Source organism: Haliotis asinina, chromosome 1, assembly GCF_037392515.1.
Source record: "Haliotis asinina isolate JCU_RB_2024 chromosome 1, JCU_Hal_asi_v2, whole genome shotgun sequence".
Taxonomy (NCBI): domain Eukaryota; kingdom Metazoa; phylum Mollusca; class Gastropoda; order Lepetellida; family Haliotidae; genus Haliotis; species Haliotis asinina.
Window position 1 is genome coordinate 26924444 of NC_090280.1, and position 23118 is coordinate 26947561.

The following is a 23118-nucleotide window of genomic DNA, read 5'->3' on the forward strand; positions in this document are numbered from 1 at the left end:
AACATGAAAAGCATACAATCAGCCATAAAGACGAGACGCAGTGAGCACTAGTCAGTTCAGTAACTTTTAACGATGTGAAAAGACATTAATTATCGTGAGCTTTAAAACACAATTTTTACGATGTTCTGAATATTCATTGCTTATGTTTGGCGTTATGGAATCTTGAGTAAAGGCGCGATGAAATTATGAAACTTCACCATAGTGAAGTACATACATACTCCCGATGTACTTCGTAATAGATATTTCATCGTGTTTTATGCATATTCACTTACCATATTCATAAACAAAGCAGATGATTACATCCTTAATAAATAGTATGCGTTCTGATCATGGAAAGGGATCTGACGCTTGTTTTTTTTTTGCGAACACCTAGTATCATCACTAGTTAGTGATTCATAGACACACGGTGTCAACCAGTGGATTGGTAAATCCAGACTGTTTACAAACCACATTGTATAACTGTAATACTGCTGAAATAAACACATACACTTGATATAGCATGATCATAAATGAAAAACATATTTCCTTTCAAAGGTTTAGACTCAATAGTGTAAATATAGTCACTTCGGGCAACTGTTGAAAAGAGCATTGTTATTAGTTCAATGAAACTATAACAATAAGTGAAAATTCTTCAGAAACCTTAACACCAAAATGCAGCTGCTGGTATGCACTGGTACATGTTTTTCAGCAATTCGATGCAGGATCCTCGGACAATTCATCTGCATAAGGTGTGCAGCTGGATGTCCAAAGTTAGTGGAGAAATCAATCCTCGATGTAACCAGGTATATATCAATAACATGCAGTCAGTGTTTTAAGAGAGTCAAAACGGTTGAAAGGAAGTATATATTAGACTCTGCTTTTAGCAATATTTGTACGGGTGTGGGAAGGATAAGTAGCTTCTGTTTGGAACATCACTCCACGTTGTTTTGGTACTGTAACGAAAAAACTACAGAGACAGCATTTGTTCGTTAACCTGCCACCTCCAGTTTCTGCCCACTTTCACATGTTGAACCATCGTTTGACTGAGTTGTCGCTGCTAAAAAGGACAGAGACTCTGCAAGAAAAGAGGATTTTAAATCATTTGATTTAAATGTTACATATATGTCCCAACGGTGACTCTACACTAAATTGAATATTCATATTTACTATTGTTTTTGATCGTAGAATATTTGTAGCTTTTAGATAAATGGGTAATATTACCTACAATCGCTAGCATCTGAAGGGAAGGTATAAATTCAGCTAAGGAAGTAGAGGTATTTCATGTTTGGTGACATACCTTTCGTTGCTAGTCATCTCATGCAAATGTTTAATTCGCATCGTTATTGGAATGATTTCAAGTTTCTTTCATCACCTTTTGAAATCTGTAATTTTATTGTTTTTCGTTGACACAGATAATAAAGAAATGATGTGTCTTTATCACGAAGTTCGAATTGGTTTTAGTCTTGATATGTCTTGTATATTGTTGATTTGACTTAAAATCTTAACCCACTCACTGACACCACACTGAATTGTTCAGCATCTATTCCGTGCATGGAGAAGAGAAAATACACAGGAGGATGTGTGTCCCAGCTATCGTGAGCATGACCACATGCTCGTGATGCAGCAAGTTCTGATGACATACCACTTCCTGTTTGACGACTATAACCAAGACCCGGCCAAATTACAAAAGACCAGGAAACATTGAAAATGAGATATTACGTTTGAAGCTTTCGAAGCTACGAAATATATCAGCAGTGGCTATAGAAGTGCACTCTGAACCTAGTCGTGGTATGTGCCCAAAATACTGGATGTGTATGACCCTACCTGATACTGAATCATCTATGCTACTAAAATTCAATTATTTAATCCCGATTCAGTTACAGCAGACAAAGTTGCCATTGTGACAACTAAAGACTGTGATATGAATACATATATTCAGGGATGTAAAATTGCCAGAAATACAACTAAGTTTACACAAGAACAAAGGGTGGAAACATATGTACAAACAAACTATAAGATGAAAGTGCAGAGTACAATGACTTGGTATGTTTTGCCAATCGGGACAAGGATGTGTTGTTAAAGCAGACTGGGCTATGGCTTTTCAGAACATATATATTTTGGAGACCATGTCTCAATATGTATATCCATACGTCCCAGCAGGAACGAATGCCTACCTGGCTGATCTGTTTTATGGACACAAAAGGTAGGTTCATCCGATTCTCTTGATGGCACTGTAAAACGTAAAGAAGAAATGAGCTTGGTTCTTTCGAGTCCTGGTAAGTATCACCGGGATTGATGAAAACTGACATTATGTTCTCACAGTTTGTTTACCCTTTTCCAATGCTTACGCGTATGTACAACTGATCATATTCTAACAAGTTACATACTGGGTATATCATGTTATCAGCTGTGGGATGTCACGGGCACAACACATATACAGCTGTCTAAAGACTGTGATGAGATTGCAGTAGACAAGCAATTACCAGTATGAGAGTTGCGTTTCTTTCTGAACTGCCATACAGCAGCAACAGCAACAGCAATGACAACAATGACAGCAACGACAACACAGACAGCAATAATTGTTCGGCTTGCTGAATGCTCTTCGGGGATCGCTGTAAAACAAGGGCTACGTTATATTCACACAGATTGTTAGTCAGTGGAACGAGTCTACACCCAGTCACAATATTTCAATATTTGGCTAAGCTATTATACAATCACCGACGAACGTGCTAATCCACCTAAGGTCCATGTAGGTAGCAAAAATACTGCAAGTCACCACGGTCCATTACCTTCCGCCCCTGGCAATTTATTGCTCAATTGTACTATCTGTAGCTGTTTATTATCTATTCTGGTTACCTATTAATATGTACTTATTCTGTCCAGTAAAGAGGATGACGACTAAGATCACGTTTTGGTCTCATTTATCGTTGGTGTCAGCTCCAAGGTTGAATAAATAGTTGTTATAGCTGGAATTTGATTGAAAGTCTCAAATCTATTACAAAACAGCATCATTCATTTGAGACAGTGTCCAATATATCCTTTCAATAACCTTAAGTGCGCGAGATACCATGAATCTCAAACAGTAATGGTTTTCCCGATTTCGTGTAGCAACTGCTTGGGACAAGCAAGCTTAAGGGCCTCTTACTAACAATATCAGTGTCTCTGCCGATGTCATACAAATGACGGGTCACTACCGACCTGACACTTTCAGGCAAACTGTGTGGTAATCGCGAGTTTTGGGGGTAGATATTTCCACATTTTGATATGTTCTTTCATTTCGATTTAACATACAGGAACCTTTATTTAATGCATGAGCGCAATGTATTTCTCTGAAAATCTGGGCACAGCTTCTGTTCTCTAGCTGTAGCAGGGGTCACTGTCATCGGCCCGGTATGATGGGTGAAAAATACATTTCACTCTTGTGACTAAACTATATTTCATGACGATCGAATGATTATGCATGAGAAGTAAAAATACGTTAATATAAGTTAATTTATGGGCACTGGATGCTATGCAAAGGATATGGATAACTAAAATGCATGACAAACATTTCACAAACATATATACATGCATTTCATACTTACCTTCACAGATGTGAAGCTGTTCACTATTCACATCTAAAACAGGACATAGGAAAAGTAATTAAGGAATTAGATACCCTTTATAATTTACCACATCATCCTTCCTAGAACAATTCAACAAACTTGAAAACTTGCAAAATTTTATTTCTTGTGTGCATTTACTGTCTGGATTATTATTTTCCTATCTCATATTCAGTGAAAATTGTTTTAATAATAATAACAATAATATTACATTTATATAGCGCATACATCCATGCCCGTTACTTGCTCAAAAAGCACAAAAGTTCCAGAGTCACTATATACAAGTAAAGAAGAGAGATTGTTGGGGATCGCTGATGTAAAGCTCATTTGTAGAGGTACGTCTTGAGTTGGCTCCTGAACAAGGAGAAATCAGTACAGAGGCGGAGATGCCGAGGAAGATTGTCGCCTTGTACAGCAGCAGAGTAGGAGAAAGTTCGGTGTCCATGTAGGGTTGATCGTACTTTGGGGACGTGGAGGAGATTTTTACTCTGAGACCACAGTGATCGAGAAGGCAAATATGGAGTGAGGATATTGGAGAGGTAGACCGGAGCAGAGTCAGAGAGACAACGAAACACAATGCATAACACTTTGAAGAGAATTCGTTGTTCAACTAATTCTGGCGGGCAGACATTATTACAAAATTAATGGTTTTCAAGAATCAAGGTTATGCAAATGTATTCCTGCTCCATTGTGCATTAAACTGCACATATAAAAGAGAAAAATTCGCGGCACTTCCCTTATATCCACTAATCAACGTTAGCAGAGTGTTTATGAAAATCAGATCCAAACTGACATCACCTTTCGTACTTCGTTTCATCTGAGATAAATGGAAACAGGTTAATCATTTAAAAGAATGTGATAAATGCATCACGACTAGGCCTTTGAGATACACATTCTGTGCTTTTCCATATACATAAAACATTTGACCTTAACCAAACATAGAATTTCAAGCGATGGTAGCGTTAATAATGTTTTTTCCTTACCCAATGCTCTCTTTCGCCGTCTTTCTTTAGAGTCTTTTGTAATTCCTCCTGTTGAGTTTGTTGTAATAAAATACAGAGACAGAGATTATGATTCACATACCGTGCCATCACTGAATATGTCATCAAAAAGATTGTACTCACGTCTACATTCGATATTTCACAATGTCTAAAACAACGAATCAAATTGTTGCGAATCTTTACTAGGCTGCTTCAATGTGAATTACCCGTCAGACGATTAGAATTACTTATACGCATCTTATCATTCGTGACTAACTCCTCTAACATCAGAGCTACTTCAAGCATGACAGACTCACTATTCCTGTTTGATTGCAATGGTAGTTAATATGACTGAAACGCTCGCACATTTCACTGCTGATTTTGTTTATATTTATTCATCTAATAGAATAAAACCTATTTGACAGGACTGGAGGGAGAATCTATCTCCAGTTATTAACAGCTGTTCACGTTATATTTTCAAATGTATTTTGCAAAATAGGGTTTTAAAATCCCATATGGGATTTGCTTTATTACGTATGCAAATTATTTTTACATACAGTAAATCCCAAAGCAAATACTCAAAAATACCTTCAAAATATTTCTCAAACTGAACATTCGTGTAACTTTGCTGCCATACCCTTGGTGGAATTTTAAAATGAATACATTAAAAAAATAATGAATGACTAAAATATCCCCAGAGGCGCAAACTTTAATCCCATTAAAGCTGCTGATGTATACGTAGATGTTATGCAATTGTGTTGAAACATTTTATATTTTTTGTTGAAATCGCAATCTCCTATACAAGCGTGCAAGATAGTCCGAAATACACTCTCGCCGCCCATAGCATTATCCTTGTAAAAACGTCACATGACTCAACATATTTCTGTACTATGTTCTCTCAGTATGATTTTTTAAACAATGTCATAAACGATTTTGCTACTCGGGATTAATTTGATCAAAGCACTGGAAACATTACGCGCGTTCTGATAGGGTTGTCGTATTTTCGCACACAACATGCATCGAGAGGAGGTAGAGTCCTCATGGCAGTTACAAAGAGGGGCGAGTAGTGACGAATGGCATTTCATCCTTCTATAACACGGACACGTGCTGTGATACCTCTTGCAAGTCGTGATAGTGTACACCGATATTCAACATCATAATTTTCATATTCATCTGTGGTTACGTAATTTGTTTTCAGATTAGTGTACCTTCGTTAGCTCGGGACGTCGAAGTGAAATACAGCTAAAACAAATTTACGCCTCATTATAATGGCCTGGTACCTAACTAATATTGTGCAAGTAAAGGTTACTTCACACTGCAATGCAACATATTGGCACTCATCGTTGTCCGGTTTGCATGTGGGTTAATGTTTTTGAGAAAGACAAATTTGTGCTCACTACATATTCATGCCACATTGGAACTAATCTGTGTGTGCATTTTGTGTGACCCGATAGTCGGTAGCACATGCGCAATGCATGTGCTCAGAGTAAATAAAAAGCTAAACATTTGCAGAAAAAAATTCAGATAGATTGGTACTATTGTTATGTCTTTATTCTGGTCTAATACGGGGTTTTTATGGGCTATCGTTATATGAGGGAAAGTGCCTCAGGGCAGAAACTGTATACACATCCAAACATGCACTCACATACATTCATGAACCAGTTATGTATTAGAAACCAAATTATCTACCTCTATAGTAAAAATGCAAAAAAGGCAAGGTTTAATGTACCTTCTTAAGGAGATATGCTAACTTACCGTTGAAGCACTTCCAAGGTGTTTCCGAGCAGTCATATTCGCGTTTGCATTTAACCATACAGCCAAAATACTCAGAACACAATTCGTAGGTATTATCTGTGGGTTTACTCTCATTTTTCCCATATGTAGTATTCCTGACAGACTGAAAATAGATGTACATATAGATTCCGTGATTCTGGGATGTACAATATGTTGACTGCAATATTTTGACTGTATCTCACACAGATGAAAACACATAATTACAGTGGATTATTTTCTGAACATGTAGAATTGCAGAATTGTACGCCTGCCCACAGTCTTTAGCACATTCCACAATGTCATACTATGCCAGATTAATATAATGGATCATTGTTCCAAAGTTAGTGTTTAATGATGTTTAATAGTGTTGATGATGTAAAAAATGATGTTGCTCATCCAGATGTCTTATCCGTACAGACCCGTGAATATTCGGGTAAGAATTGGTCCTCAGCAATCAATGCTTGTTGTAAATGTCATCGTATCTCAGTAGTATTTTCTGATCCAGACTCGGTTACTTACAGGCCGTCGCCATAAGCTGGAACGTTGCTGAGTGCGGCCTTAAACAACAACCAAACAACCAACCAACGTTCCACTGAATCTTAAAAGATTTAATGGTAACATAATGACAATACTGTTTTAACAAATTGTGACATGAAAATATATAATGTATGAGCCAAGTACCGTTATCCTCAGTATAATGTGTTTTGTTTTCCGTGACATTATCGAAGCCCTGAGACATATGCTTAATAATATGGTAACATTTAATCTGCATTTAAAGGATCAAGGCACAAAGCCAATATTTCAGTGGGATTCCTTTAGTCCATGGCTATTTTATATTTCCTTGTCTTTTTGCTTTCTGCTCAACAAAGAGGAAGCCTACCTCCCAGTGGCGCCTCAGCACAGATCCGCAACACCTCTTACTCATCTCCTTTACATGGATTACATCGAGCTCCTTGCCAAAGGGGATATCAATTTGAAAGAAGGGGCTGTACATGTTGAGACCTTTCTAATGATATTGATTGACATTTGGACTCGACAAATGAAATACTCTTCATTTGAAACGTGGCAAGGTAACTGATGGATTGGTCACGTTAGAAGGGGAGGAGTTTTTGAGCATCTTATGGAAGATCAGGCCTACACCTATCTTGGAACGCAGTTCGAGACAAGTTCCAGAATCCTCAGATTATTGACAAATTTCGGCTTGAATACAAATCTCGCTTACAGAAAATCGGGAGTTCAGATCTAAATGCTCGAAATAAGGTCAAAGCCACCATTACCTCTGCTGTGCCAATCCTTTCCTATTCCTTTGGAGTAGCATGTGTCATATTTAGGATAGGATTTCTTAGGAAAGTACAAATTCTAGTACTTTTGTTTTTGGTTGAGTCCCATCCGGGATTCGAACCCGCACCCTCAAAGTCAGGCACCTAATGGGAAATGGGAAATAATGCTTTCAAGCTTCTTTGTGAGTGAGTTTAGTTTTACGTCGCACTCAAGCAATAATCCAACTATATGGCGGTGAGCTGTACATAATCGAGTCTTGACTGGACAATCCAGAGATCAACAGCATGCGCACCGACCTGCGCAACTGGAAATCAATGACGTGTGAACCAAGTCAGCGAGCTTGATGAGCCGATCTCTTTAGTCGCGTCTCACGACAAACACGAGATACTGAAGGCCAATATTCTAACCCGGGGGCACCCGTGGCGAGCCACCTCCTCGTGGTGGGTGCTGGGTAATGCTAAGAGCTCGCCGACACCCCCGTAGTGGACCCGGGGGGATATTTGGTCCACCAACCTGTTGGCCGTGGGTTGCGGCCCTGTGTCGGCGGAGGAAGGGATCCTGGTGGTTGAGGGCAATAGGAGCTTGCAACCTTGTTCCTGTTGCTCAATACACCACTTTGGCCCTGACTTCGCCTAGACGGGTGGTCGAATGGGCCCGGTTCGACCAATCGGCTGGTCATGCCAAGCCCTGTGCATGGATTATACTTGTATTTATCATTGCACAAATATCATTTGGAATTGGTGTACTTTGGTCTTGGCTTTATTGTGTAAAATATTTGTAATTTGAAATATGTTGTTCTGAACTTTGCCTAGAGTCCTATGCCAGAAGGCGGTGGCTCATGGGCCAATCTGGTGGAATTATTAATCTTTTGATTCTTCTGCTGGAGTATATCATTCGAGTATCCTTGGTGCTGCAAGCTGGAGGCCCGCTTGCTTTAGCATTGTCCTTGTGATACTCCGTGGTGGGTGGGGAGCTCGGATGACGAACCAATATACCAGTAATCATGGATTACTAAACCCCTAACAAAAAAACCAAACGTCAATTGGAAAATGACGATCAGCATCGACCCTCTGTACAAATTGATCACTGGCCGCGTTTTTTGATTATTGAAACACTTGACAAGACTCCTTTGAAATTAAATCCCTTTGCAATTTCAAAAGGCATCTCTGGCATTGCAGGTGAGGTGAAAGATATCAAACGTTTGCGATCAGGTTCACTGCTGATTGAATGTAGCAGAAAACAACAAGCTACCAACCTGTTATCAACTGATATGTTTGTCGGAGTCCCTGTATTAGTATCTGCCCACAGAACACTGAATACAAGCAAAGGTATAGTTCGAGACCGTGAGCGTCTTCTAGCAGACATGACTGAGCTCGATATAATGTCCGAGATGAAAGATCAAGGAGTATCTTTCGTCAAACGTTTCACAACACGGAGAAATAATGAGACTGTCCAAACCAATACATATTTGTTTTCATTTTCAGCTCCAACACCTCCAAAGTCAATCAAAGCAGGTTACTGCAATCTCAATGTTGACATATATATTCCAAATCCCCTGCGCTGCTTTAAGTGTCAAAAGTACGGACATGGTGTTAATACTTGCACATTGTCTGTTACATGTGCTCACTGTGCTGAGAATACACATGTAACCGAAGATTGTAACAGTATTCAGAAAAAATGTGCAAACTGTTCAGGAAATCATTCATCCTTTTCGAAAGAATGTCCCATCTGGAAAAAGCAAATGGAAATTAATAAAGTCAAATTCTCCAGGAACGTCAGTTTTGCTGAAGCAAGAAAGATTGTACAATCTACTGAGCACACTGAAACGTACGCCTCTATCACAAAAACATCTGAAACCTTATCAAAAGGAACAACTACGCCAGTACTAACTTCGTCAAGCTCATGTCAGACTGACCTCACATGGGTACATTCAGATATTCCTGAGTCTATCTCACCTGATCTTCCACAGTCTATCTCAGAACAGTCTACTCAGACAGATACAGCTCAGTCTACGCAAAAGACTATAACTCCTTCGACTACAACTCCTTCACAGTCTGATAGACATGATAAACAAACTGTAAAATCGAAATTCAAGACAAGGCCAGAAACTTCGAAATCAAATCGAGCACCAAAGGGGTCAGATAATAAAATCAAATTGTTTAACAAGTTTGGATCACTTGAAGAAATGGATGTATCGGATCACATCCATCCCAGGGCACATAGCTTGTCGCCCTCCAAAAGAGTGCGGGGTAGATCCCCAATAAATCCACCCAAAAGATAGTTTATTCCAATAATATTGTACAGTGGAACTGTAGAGGACTGAGGACTAATTTACATGAATTACAGCTATTAGTCCAGGATTTTACACCTTCAGCGATATGTCTCCAAGAGACATATTTAAAACAAACAGATACATTTGACCTTCGTCATTTTAATGCATATCATTGTTTTTCACCTCCGGGTGATCGAGCCACTGGTGGGTCATCCGTTCTAGTCAGACAAAACGTTATTCAAAGCCCTGTTTCACTAAATACTAATATGCAGGCTGTTGCAGTGAGAATTACTTTACATGTAGCGTTTACACTATGCTCGCTCTATATTTCGCCGTCTTCGACGTTTGCCAAAACTGATCTGCAAGCTCTCTATGACCAACTCCCAAAACCCTGTATTATAATGGGAGATTTAAATGGGCACAACCCACTCTGGGGTAGTGTAAATATAAACACTAAAGGGAAATTGTTGGAGGACTTTTGTTCTGACAATGACTTATGTATTTATAATGATGGTTCCAACACATATTTACACCCTGGTACAGGGACGTACTCTGCTCTCGACTTGTCATTGACAAATTCCGAACTATTAAATGAATTCGAATGGTCAGTCCACGATGACCTCTGTGGAAGTGACCATTTTCCTACTATATTAAAAGCTGTAACTCCATCTGATGTTCCTCCATCATCAAGGCGGAATTTTGAAAAGGCTAACTGGGCTTTATATGAAACACTGTGTGCTGAAAAACTTAAACCCGAACGTTTTATTGACGTTCCTGATGCTATAAAATCTTTTTCTGATGAACTGAATTCCATAGCTGATGAGTGTATACCAAAGTCCTCTACAGTTCCACACATAAGAAAACCATGGTTCAACGATGAGTGCAAACAAGCTAGGAAGGCAAGGAAAAAAGCAGAACATTATTTCCGTCGCCATCCTATGGTGCATAATTTCAATAAATTTAAGATTTTAAATGCTAAAGCACGGCGTACTTTTAAACAGAACAAACGCCAATCTTGGCAAAATTATGTATCCAAAATAAATTCTCGGACACCAATGTCCAAGGTATGGAACATGGTCCAGAAAATCAAAGGTAAAGGTACTAAATCTACTGTCCATCATCTTAAACATGGAGATCAATTGCTTACTGATAAATCAGATATTGCTAATAAACTGGGCGAAACCCTTGCTAAACACTCTTCCTCTTCAAATTATGTACCTAAATTTCAGCAATATCAAAAACAAGAAGAAAAGAAAACTATTAATTTCAATTCTGATAATGGGGAAGATTATAATGAAACGTTTTCTATTCATGAACTCCGTACTGCTCTTGATCAAGCTCATGACACTGCTACAGGAGCTGATAACATACATTATCAACTCCTGAAGCACTTACCAGAATCCTGCCTAGAAACGCTTCTCAATATTTTTGATGATATTTGGACATCGGGTAACTTTCCTCCGTCATGGCGTGACGCCATAGTAGTACCAATACCTAAACCTGGACGTGATCATACGGATCCGTCCAATTATCGACCTATTTCACTAACTAGCTGTGTTTGCAAGACCATGGAACGCATGATAAATAATCGACTTGTTTGGTACTTGGAAACAAATAATCTTATCACAGATATACAGTGTGGTTTCCGTAAAAATAGAAGTACTGTCGATCACTTAGTGCGACTGGAATCATTTGTTAAAAACGCACTAATTAATAAACAACATGCTGTGTCTATCTTTTTTGATCTTGAAAAAGCATATGACACAACCTGGAAACATGGTATTTTGAGGGATTTACATGACTTTGGTTTGCGAGGTCGTTTGCCTCAATTTATTGCCAACTTTTTAAACGACAGACAATTCCAGGTCCGTGTGGGTTCTACCCTGTCTGATCATTACAATCAGGATCAGGGTGTTCCACAAGGCAGTATTTTGTCTGTCACTCTTTTTAGCATCAAGATCAACAGTTTATCAAAAGTTTTAAACGATTCAATTGATGGATCGCTTTTCGTGGATGATTTTAATATTTCTTGCCGAGGTAAAAATATGCCTGCTATTGAACGGCAACTGCAGCTGTGTTTAAACAGAATAAATAAATGGTGTCTTGAAAACGGCTTCAAATTTTCGAAGTCCAAAACTAATTGTATACATTTTTGCAGAACATATAAGCCACATAAGGACCCTGAACTATCTCTAGATGGCACTCCCATCAAAGTTGTAAAGGAGGCCAAGTTCTTGGGATTAATTTTTGACTCGCATTTAACGTTTCTACCACATATCAAATCCCTCAAAACTAAATGCCTGAAGGCACTTGACTTGTTGAAGGTCGTTTCAAATTCTAAATGGGGAGGGGACCAAGCTACCCTCCTGCAACTTTATCGATCGCTGATCCGGTCAAAACTTGATTATGGCTCCATTGTATACGGTGGAGCCTGTAAAAGCAACCTGAAACTTTTAGATTCTGTTCACCATCAAGGTCTAAGACTTTGTCTTGGCTCCTTTCGAACTTCACCTGTTGACAGCATGTACGTTGAGGCCGATGAGCCATCTCTTGAGCAGCGACGTATCAAATTAGCTTTACAGTATGTAACAAAATTATATTCCAGTGAGTCAAACCCTGCATATAACTGTGTTTTCAGTCCTCTGTGTGAGGACTTATACAATATGAAATCTTCGCTTGCACCGCCTCTTGGTTTAAGAATTAAACCATTTCTTGCTGCTGCCGGCATTGAGCTGGAAAATATAGCTCCTTCCCGTCTTCTTTCTTCTCCTCCTTGGCAGTTGGTTAGGCCAGCAGTGGACTTAACATTGACGAGGTTTAAAAAATCAGAAACTAATGAATTACAGTATAAACAAGAATATAATGAATTGAAACATAAATATAGCAGTTATAAATCCTTATTTACAGATGGATCCAAGGACGGTGGCGCAGTAGCTTGTGCCACTGTCATTGGATCCAGAACAATATCTTCTAGATTACCCGATAATAGTTCTATTTTTACCGCAGAGGCTAACGCCATATTAACAACCCTTAAATATATTCAAAGACACCCTAAACGCAAACAATATATAATTTATTCCGACTCTCTTTCTTGCCTTCAGGCTATTAAAAATATTTCTTGTAAACATCCACTTTTAATAGAAATTATTGAATTGTATAATGATCTTGCTACTGGCCAATACGACATCGTCTTCTGTTGGTTACCCAGCCATGTGGGGATCTCTGGTAACACATTGGCTGACCTTGCTGCTAAAGCAGCACTCAACAAATCTGTGACATCACTGCTTATTCCTTACAGTGATTACAAAGCCACGATTAGATGTTATATCCGTGATCTGATGCAGAAGAAGTGGGACACCCAAGTGGGTATGAATAAATTACATGATATAAAACCTTACATTGGTTTTACCCACTTGGGTTGTCAGTCCAGATTTGAAGAGGTTATTCTACGACGATGTCGTATTGGACACACTCGATATACTCATGCGTACCTGTTAAAAGGTGAGGATCCTCCTTTCTGTATCCCTTGTGATGAGAGAGTTACAGTCAAGCATATTCTGCTTGACTGTGTTGAATTCTCCATCACAAGGGATATGTATTTTTCAGTTACAACAATGAAGGATCTTTTTAGCAGCGTTAGTTTTCATTTAATTCTTGGTTTTTTAAAAGAAATTGATTTTTTGACTGAACTTTGAGCAATATGTTTCTGTAAAAAGATGTATTTTAATAATTGGTAGTTTGGATTAGTAACTAGAATTGTTAGTGGCTGTACCCTCAAAGGGGGTTGAAGTATTGTAAAATTATTGTCCTCCTGAGAGGGTACGTAAGTCCAAAAACATTGATAGTAAATTTAAGTCTACCACTGTTTTTAATCGTAGTATTCCTGTTGTTTTAATTGTGGCTAGCATGTTGTACACTCGCCAGCGGTTGAAGGGATGGTGTAAATCCAACTAGGGTCCATGTAGGTAGCAAAGGTACTGTAAGTCCCCATGGTCCTAGTATGGTGATCTACCTTCAGTTGTTGGCGATCTATAGCCTGATTTTATAGTGTATTTTCCAAATGATGATGTTATTTTTAACTTTCCATGCTAGTTTTAATTCCATTTGTGATATTCTAGTTGTTTTACTGTCCGTCGTTGACAGGTTTTATCGTAGACATATAATTGATTTTGATATTAGTTGTTCTCGTCACGATATGGCTGAGATATTGCCGATGTGACGTAAAATATTAACTCACTCACTCACTCACTAACCCGGACCTTCACAGGTTCAAACTTCCTTGGAATAGGTCCATATGCAGACTTAGAAGAATTTCACCCAACAAAGCTAATCTTGTCCTTTTTGATAAAGGCGAATGTATTTATTGATACCATTCACTTTTCTGAAACAATTACTTATTGTTCTGTTTTAGAACAAAACCAAGAGCTACAGTTATTGATCTCTTTTAAGTTACCCATCTGTACTATGTAGTCACGTTCGTGGGCGCGTGTGTGCGTGTGTGCGTGCGTCTGTGTGCGCATAAATACGCAAATAAATTTGAATATATATGACGGGGAATAAAGGGGACCGCGAGACGTCGCCGGACAGATCAAAGATGACTTCGTATCATCAAATATCTTTCTTAGCATAAAATACAGCTTAAACATTGTCACTATTGTTTGTATAATACTCACCCAATAATAAGTAGTTTTTGTTTCCAGTGGCTCTCCACATTGTAGGTTCCAGCATTCCTCGCCTCTTCCTTTGTGAAATGTTAAATTCATAGTTCCTGCAACATATGCAATTATAATCGTTTATGCTTTTGTATATTATATCGGAGCCGGAGAACAGAATGGACATTTCTTGTCCCCAAAACATATCTGACCGAACTGCTTCTTATAGAAGGATGATTTCCTTTATTTTCAGCTGCGTTTTATGTGACAAATTACTGTCTTTTAAAGTAACATGCATCCTGGTGGACAAAAGAAACACTTCCATTTTATCAAGTATCTGTATAAAACTGAAGATATAGTAATAATGAAATGTTTCCTTACCCGTCAGCAATCGAAGAATACTTCTACATGGTGTCTTTTTTTTTAGAAAAGATTTTTAAAACTTCTAGCAATTAAAAATGTTCACATTATTAGAAAAAGATAAAAACTGTTGATGTGTATCTTAGCAATCCTTTCTTTCAAAACACTTCTTTCAAACTACGATTGGACAAAAATAGCACATATATATGCCTGTAATCAGAAACTCAGGTCATCGGGAGATGGCATATCCCTCATATTTTGAAAGGACAACTCACCTGACAGTTACTTGATGTTTTTTAGATTACGTCTCAATCGTTTCCGTTGAAATCATGAAAATATATATGCCATATATCAGTAAACAGCAAGAGGCACCACTACAAGATCTGTCTCATATATCTGCCGAGATCTACTGAAAGATATTATCGGAAACGTAGCCCATCACTGCCTTTTGAGACTGACACTCCGAATCGTTTAGATGGAAACCGAAAAAGAATCACAAGAACCTGTAATTAGCAAAAGGCATCGCTCCACCGGGAGCACAGCTCTTCTGACAATCTGGGTAATGCAGAAGAGGGGACGAGGGCCCTGAGCTGATGATGAGCTTTACAAGCCTGACTGTGCAGTATTTGATTAAATGTGTACGTTCACATTTGTCTTCAAAGGAACATGTTTAAGCCAGTGTATTAATACAATTTCAAAGGAAAAGGAAACTTGCTTACAAATAAACACGAAAATATGTTTTCTAGTCATAGGGTGACAAATTTGTTTGGATGTTTCAGCACATGAACAGTGCAGCATATGTGTACTGTTCACTTCAAAGTGATTTGTATTGCCCATATTTTGACTTGATCCTTAGCTGTAATGGACGACTAATAATATCTTACAAGACCCATTACATGTTCTTGTTCCATCTGTACAAGTTATTGTTTCATCATACTCTGTACTGCTCGACCGTCCAAAGTCAAACATGGGCCAAATTTGTATTTGAAGCTTATCATAAATACTACATCAGCTACTAACCACACATCCTAACACCTGAAGTTCATACATACAATCTGGGTGATTTCGAAACAAAACAATGCTTGTGAGAAAGTGCTTACACCGCAACAGTGCCTAAAATATCATTGATGAATTGAGGAAAAATGATAATAAATGATAAATGTGTATGTTTTAGTCACGATATGGCTGAAATACTGCTATTGTGACAAAAAATCAAAATCCACTCAGTCACATCATCTATATACACCCTGACTACCATATATATATATAGGCTGAATAGTATACATTACCTCGATGTACAGAACTTCCCTGCAATGCTATGAGATTCAAACTTCACTAGACAGTAACTTGACAATGAAGTTACGCATGCAGTTGAAGGTTGGCAGTAAGAACAGAACTGCCGGGGAGCACAGCTCTTCTGACAATCTGGGTAATGCAGAAGGCTGCAGTGTTGGGGAGCCTCCATATTCTCCGGAAAGTTCTTGGTGGGTTCGACTATGCAGTGTTTTCTAGGAGAAGTCCCATTCACTGTGTGGGCTACGTTTAGAGGGGACGAGGGCCCTGAGCTGATGATGAGCTTTACTAGCCTGACTGTGCCAGGATCACCCGAACCCTCTCTGCTGCATTTCAATCTTAATCTGTAAATAATAATAATGAAAAAAATTGTTTACCGTGGGTTGCGCCCCTGTGTCAGTGGAGGTTAAATTATTGAGGGCACTGGCTGCAGGAACTGCGTTCTTTTGGCCCATACTTCACCGGGACGGGTAATAGATTTCTAATTGCTTTCCTTAATTTTCTTCATCATATTATACTATGTGTGTCAAAATCTGAGATGGGTATTCAAATAGTAACAAAGCAGCAACGATGGGAAAGTTTAAGGTATCCAATATGAGAGGCATGAGCGTGTCCATGTATTCTTATGAACGCCAGTTTCGACCATGCAAACGTTTTCTCAAGGGTGATATTTATAGATGTCAACTTTTGTATAATGAGGAATACCAACTGTCGGTGTATATTCTTAATCCTTTCAGGTGGTGGAGAAACGATAAAGGAGCAGGAATATAGCCCGAAAAGTCGTGTTCCTCACATTACAGAAGTTAAAACCAATGCATTTCCCGCTTTAAGCGTATCACATGCAAAGACTATATTATGATCCGTGTCGGATTTATGAACACATGTTCCAATGATGGGTGTTTGAAAGAACTGCTGCTCTTGTCGTATAGAGTGTGAGACATCCAGATGACTAGACCTTTCTCGTTTGTCCTAATGCTTATTAGTAATTTACCTACTTGATAACTACGGCGTTGGGAACGTGCATACGTATATGTGTGGCGCTCACAGTTCTCGACTAGCCTTTCCTTAAGTGACAACTATCCCACAAAGAGGCAGAAACTTTATTGAAAAAAAGACACGTTTATTGCAGTGAATGTGAAAACACACGGGAAGGTATGACTAGACATACTAGTTGTATTGAGACGCAAGAAAGGCCAGAAACAGTAACACAAATCAAAAACAGCTTCAAAGAAACAAGTTATACATCAACTATTGGCATGAATGCGATTGTACATAAGCCAGGAGTACTGATAGCACCTTGTCAGTTCTGAGACAGAGAAGGTGTTACAAATCTATGTAGATACGTTACTACGACGCCAATCTAATTATAATACACATGTACAAGCATCGGAACTCAGCAGCTTCTTTATCTCCAGGTTTCCAGCAATCCATAAACTTGGGTCGGTGGCAACGACGCTGCCTAATGTCAGAGAGTCTGGGATTGATTTTTGTACAGGGTAAATTATAAGGATCAACTCATATATTTACAGCATTATTTTAAACATAAGACGAGGTATAGAGCATTAACCACAGATAATATAGAAAGAGAAGTTAGTCAAAGTTGGCGTTGTGACGAAATTCGAAACATCAACGGAAAACTATTATGTAATTTATGTCCAACCTGTCTCCACTGGACGTCAAAGACAGACGAACGATGTATATCAAAGGGCAACAGAAATCACTGACACAAAACTATCAGTTATCTCATTCTTAACAGCTTTCAGTATTGCATGACTCTGAGTGTAGAAGGTCTTGTTGCACCTTAATAATAAATATATATTTAAAATCAAAAACAAAAATGAAGTGATAAACAATATTCACATAACTTGCCACATTCATACTTTTGAATCTGACATAATGCAAGCATGAAATAAATCATAATTCACTTTCATGATGTTTTAAACAAGTACTAATATTATGTTCTTTGCGGATACTTGTAGAGAAATATGATGGTGCAATGATTATGTTTCTTCAAACATGATTTAACACATTCAACACCGTAGGCCAAAACGTCACCAGCCCCAGACACCGTAGGCCCAAAAATCGGCCAAGACGTCACCAGCCCCAGACACCGTAGGCCGAAATATCGGCCAGGGAGTAACCGCATCAAAATGATATATAATTTCAGGAACCTAACTAATATATGACTCACCTATCAAATCTATCACACTTCACAATGCCTGTCAACACTTATTACATTTCAAATGGCCATGTATTATCGACTAATTATAAACTATGTTATTGCGAAAAAACCCAAGAAACTATTCTCGCACACATGCTTCCCCGTCCGAGTTCTCAGTGAGCAATAAACAATGTTTGGAGCATATAATTAAACAAATCGAATAAACTGAAGAGTAAAATCAACAAAAGTACTTATAAACGTTGTTAAACGAACCTTATAACCTAGTATTTCCATCTCTATTGTGCGATCGTGTAAAGTAATTCATGTTACATCTCGGCTTTCGTTGCTTCGAACTTCACGCTCGGACACTATGTTTAGTACTAAAATATATGCATAAAACTTAATATTTCCATAGTTCCATAATATACGTACGTATAGGTGGTGACGGTTTGTGTAACACGTTCAGAACAGCATGATTTTGCCCAAAACTTTCGTCTGAATCTACAGGTTTTCGTTTATGAGTACAGCATTCATTGCTGTAATCTGATTGGGTGACTTAGGCCACGTGTCTGATTTTGACCAATCACGATCTTATTGTAGCCTGAGGCGAAAAAGCGTCATTAGAAACCAATCTTTATCCAATAAAACTCGCTTTTTACGACTGTTAAAATATATACTCTTGGCAAGGGTACAGTGACATTGGTGATGTTCAGAGCTTTCGAATGACACCCGCCATCAAACGAATGGCCTCAGACGGAAGGGGATATTATGACATGTTACAAATGGAAAAAAAAATCGTCCCTGTTTTTGCTTCCTTTGTGGTTTATCTGGTCATATTAATTTGGAAGCCTGCAGTTTGACTAAAAGTCAACCTATTTACGTAGGAATCGTATTACGTGAATAACATAATAAAAAATAACGGTCATGTTTATAAACAGTAGGATTCGATCTTTCAAATGGTGTATGATATATAGTAGTAACAATGATTTATGAGCTGATATTTTCCTTGAGAGGAGTCTCTGGGACCTCGGTGTCATGGCACTGGTGGAATGCCACTGGTGGAATGGTGTTGAAAGAGTTAAAGGTCTCTGCTGATGGTAACATTCGCTTTAGTAAAGGAATATTATTCCATAATACTGTAGTTGGTGGGATGAAAAAATGAATTTAAGTCTACATAATGGACTTGCACAATTGTTGTTGTAGAGTCACGAACAGTCTGAGGAAGTAAATCTGTCTGAAGGTACATTAGCACATTTTATTGTATAAGATAATGTTAGCTTTTTTCTATCTGATACTGACATTTTTTCCACCCAGTTCCAAAAGAGACAGTTATTTACGTGATTTGGTACACCAGCACTAGTCTAAGTATCAATGACCTTTCAGAATTACACCCATCCCAAACCTCGCAGGAATATTCAAAGTGTGGTCTGATAAACATAATGTAATTGAAAAAACTCCTACATAGTACGAATTTACGTATAACATATGTCATCTTAGAACTTGATATTACTATTTTGTTAATATGCTTATATCATACCCCACCTGCGGGAAACGTTTGACCTAAGTGTTTATGTTCATTTACATTACTAATTTCCGATCCATCTAAGTATATAGTTATGTTATCACCTTGGTTTCTAAGGCTACAATGATAGCTTCAGTTTCATTTGGATTATTTTAAACTAGCCAACATTTTCCCCCCAACAACTCAGCTTCCGCTGGCGCCTCAGACAGCTCGACCACCATGCCCTTAAATCTCTTCCGTTGCAGTATTGGATTAAATGTGTACGTTCACATTTGTCTTCATAGGAACATGTTTAAGCCGGTGTATTAATACAATTTCAAAGGAAAAGGAAGCTTGATTACAAATAAACACGAAAATATGTTTTCTAGTCATAGGGCGACAAATTTGTTTGGATGTTTCAGCACATGAACAGTGCAGCATATGTGTACTGTTCACTTCAAAGTGATTTGTATTGCCCATATTTTGACTTGATCCTTAGCTGTAGTGGACGACTAATAATATCTTACAAGACCCATTACATGTTCTTGTTCCTTCTGTACAAGTTATCATTTCACTATACTCTGTACTGTTCGACCGTCCAAAGTCAAACATGGGCCAGATTTGTATTTGAAGCTCATCATAAATACTGCTTCAGCTACTAACCACACATCCTAACACCTGAAGTTCATACATACAATCTGGGTGATTTCGAAACAAAACAATGCTTGTGAGAAAGTGCTTACACCGCAACAGTGCCTTAAATATCATTGATGAATTGAGGAAAAATGATGATAAATGATAAATGTGTACATTTTAGTCACGATATGGCTGAAATACTGCTATTGTGACAAAAAATCAAAACCCACTCAGTCACATCATCTATATACACCCTGACTACCAAATATATATGGGCTGAATAGTATACATTACCTCGGTGTACAGAACTTCCCCGCAATGCTATGAGATTCAAACTTCACAAAAACAGTAACTTGACAATGAAGTTACGCATGCAGTTGAAGGTTGGCAGTAATAACAGGACTGCAAGTTCTGGAACTCGAAGCCTTTGAATCATTAATAACCTTATTTATCAATGTGCGCAAAAATGGTTTATGCTAATCTTATATCAATGATTTCAGGATAAACAAAAACATCAGAAAATGACAAATCTCCCCGGCAACACAAATTTGAAAGAACAAATCTTTTGTCAGTTACTTAAATTCCAACTTGAATCTGCATTCCAAATCGTTTGTATGAAAGTTATTAAAACTATATGTGCCCAAAATCTGCAAATGGCAAAAGGTACCACTTCGAAATCTGTCAGTAAGTTTTGCTGAAAGCCACAGATATGTGAAACGTTATTCAACGAGTGTTGATATATTTGATATCAGAATACACGACAATGAGATTCTTTGTTTGGCTTAAATCCATTCTGCTTGAATAATAGAATGGAGAATAAATGATATCATAGACATTTCTTTCCTCATGTGGATACACGTTGCAGGTTATTTCCTTAACTACCTAGCTCATGTGGACTATTACACTATTCCATTGTGTTGTTGCACAATGTAATTCATTGTAAAACTGTTGTAATTGTATCATATTCTGTAAAGATTTAGTAAATCACAGTGATAAATAATTTGTTATAGTTATAGTTATATTGTCTATCACGTAACCTATATACTGATACTCACTTGTACATTGTACCAGATATAATGAAGAGCAAACATGTGTCCATCATATAACCTATATATTAATATTCATCTGTATATTGTATCAGATAGAACGAGAAGCAAACAATTGTCCACCACATAACCCATATAAAGACACTCATTTGTATATTCTATCAAATATAACGAGGAGCAAACAATTTTCTATCATGCAATCTATATACATGTACCTTATATTTACATGTGTATTGTACCAGATATAACTTGTACTTATTACCTCATGTACCAGTGGCGCATCAAAAACAGCCTGTCAATACATTGTAAAATGGGCTGTGGCCTGATTTACTGAAATAAACTACTACTACTCATATAATTTCTTATGTTAAGAACTACTAATGCTAATCCAGAATACATAAGCACTCATATTATGTCTTCGTATGATAATTAAGACGACTTATATACATTATCAATAAAATCTTCCTTTAAATTTCTTCATAATGACGAATACAAAACGCGGCTGACACGGCAAGAACCCGGGAACTAGTTTGTAAGAGAATGCATTTTCGCAATCATTCATCAACGATTTTCGTCATCTTCTCAAGCTGTGGGGAAGTACTCCGAAGAGAAGCAGTATCAGCTCGTAAAGACAAAACGTCCTTCATTGAGAGTTATGCTCATACCATTTTCACAGAATGGTATTGCCAAATCAGCTTCTTGAATCGAAACTGATGTTGGCACTCACTCAAAGATATATGTCTATTAACATGACATTGACATAATATCTGTTTATCATCTATCAGTATGTACCACAATTCCGTACCTATACTTAAAAACAAAACAAACAAAACAACTTGACATTTATAACAGCATATTTTTAGAAACCGCTTTGATGAAAATAAGAGGAAAATCAACATCTATTTTACGAAAGCCTAATGCTGCCACTTTTGTAGCATAAGATATTTTTTTCAAAGACAATTCTCGTTACTTCAATTATTTACTTGTTGCTTCGAGTATTTTCTCGTTATTTCAATGATTTTCTCGTAACTTCGAGTATTTTCTCGTTATTTCAAATATTTTTTCGTTGCTTCGATTAATTTCTCATTACTTCGAGAATTTTCTCGTTACTTCAAGTTTCTTTCAAAAACTTGAAATTTCGAGTATTTTCTCGTTATTTCAAATATTTTTTTCGTTGCTTTGATTAATTTCTCGTTACTTCGAGAATTTTCTCGTTACTTCAAGTTTCAGTCAAAAACTTGAAATTTCGAGTATTTTCTCGTTTCTTCAAGTTTCTTCCAAAAACTTGAAATTTCGAATATTTTCTCGTTTCTTCAAGTTTCTTTCAAAATCTTGAAATTTCAAATATGTTCTCGTTACTTCAAGTTTATTTCAAAAGCTTGAAATTTCGAGTATTTTCTCGTTACTTCAAGTTTCTTCCAAAAACTTGAAATTTCGAATATTTTCTCGTTTCTTCAAGTTTCTTTAAAAAACTTGAAATTTCGAATATTTTCTCATTACTTCAAGTTTCTTTCAAAAACTTGAAATTTCGAGTATTTTCTCGTTACTTCAAGTTTCTTCCAAAAACTTGAAATTTTGAATA

The 23118-nt window shown here is 37.6% G+C and overlaps 1 protein-coding gene across 1 annotated transcript in view; it reads right to left on the reverse strand.

Annotated features, from left to right (window-relative positions):
- Positions 1-363: 363 nt before the first annotated feature.
- The window catches only part of LOC137289462 (uncharacterized), a 39199-nt gene continuing 16444 nt past the window's right edge, over positions 364-23118 (reverse strand). Inside the window, exons 2-8 of the mRNA XM_067820859.1 lie at positions 14561-14655; positions 6317-6458; positions 4565-4612; positions 3564-3596; positions 2463-2591; positions 2154-2210; positions 364-1054 (exon numbers count right to left, since the gene is read on the reverse strand). Coding sequence (XP_067676960.1) covers positions 969-1054; positions 2154-2210; positions 2463-2591; positions 3564-3596; positions 4565-4612; positions 6317-6458; positions 14561-14650 — 585 coding nt within the window. The 5' untranslated portion in view covers positions 14651-14655 and the 3' untranslated portion in view covers positions 364-968. The remainder of the gene's footprint in view (positions 1055-2153; positions 2211-2462; positions 2592-3563; positions 3597-4564; positions 4613-6316; positions 6459-14560; positions 14656-23118) is intronic.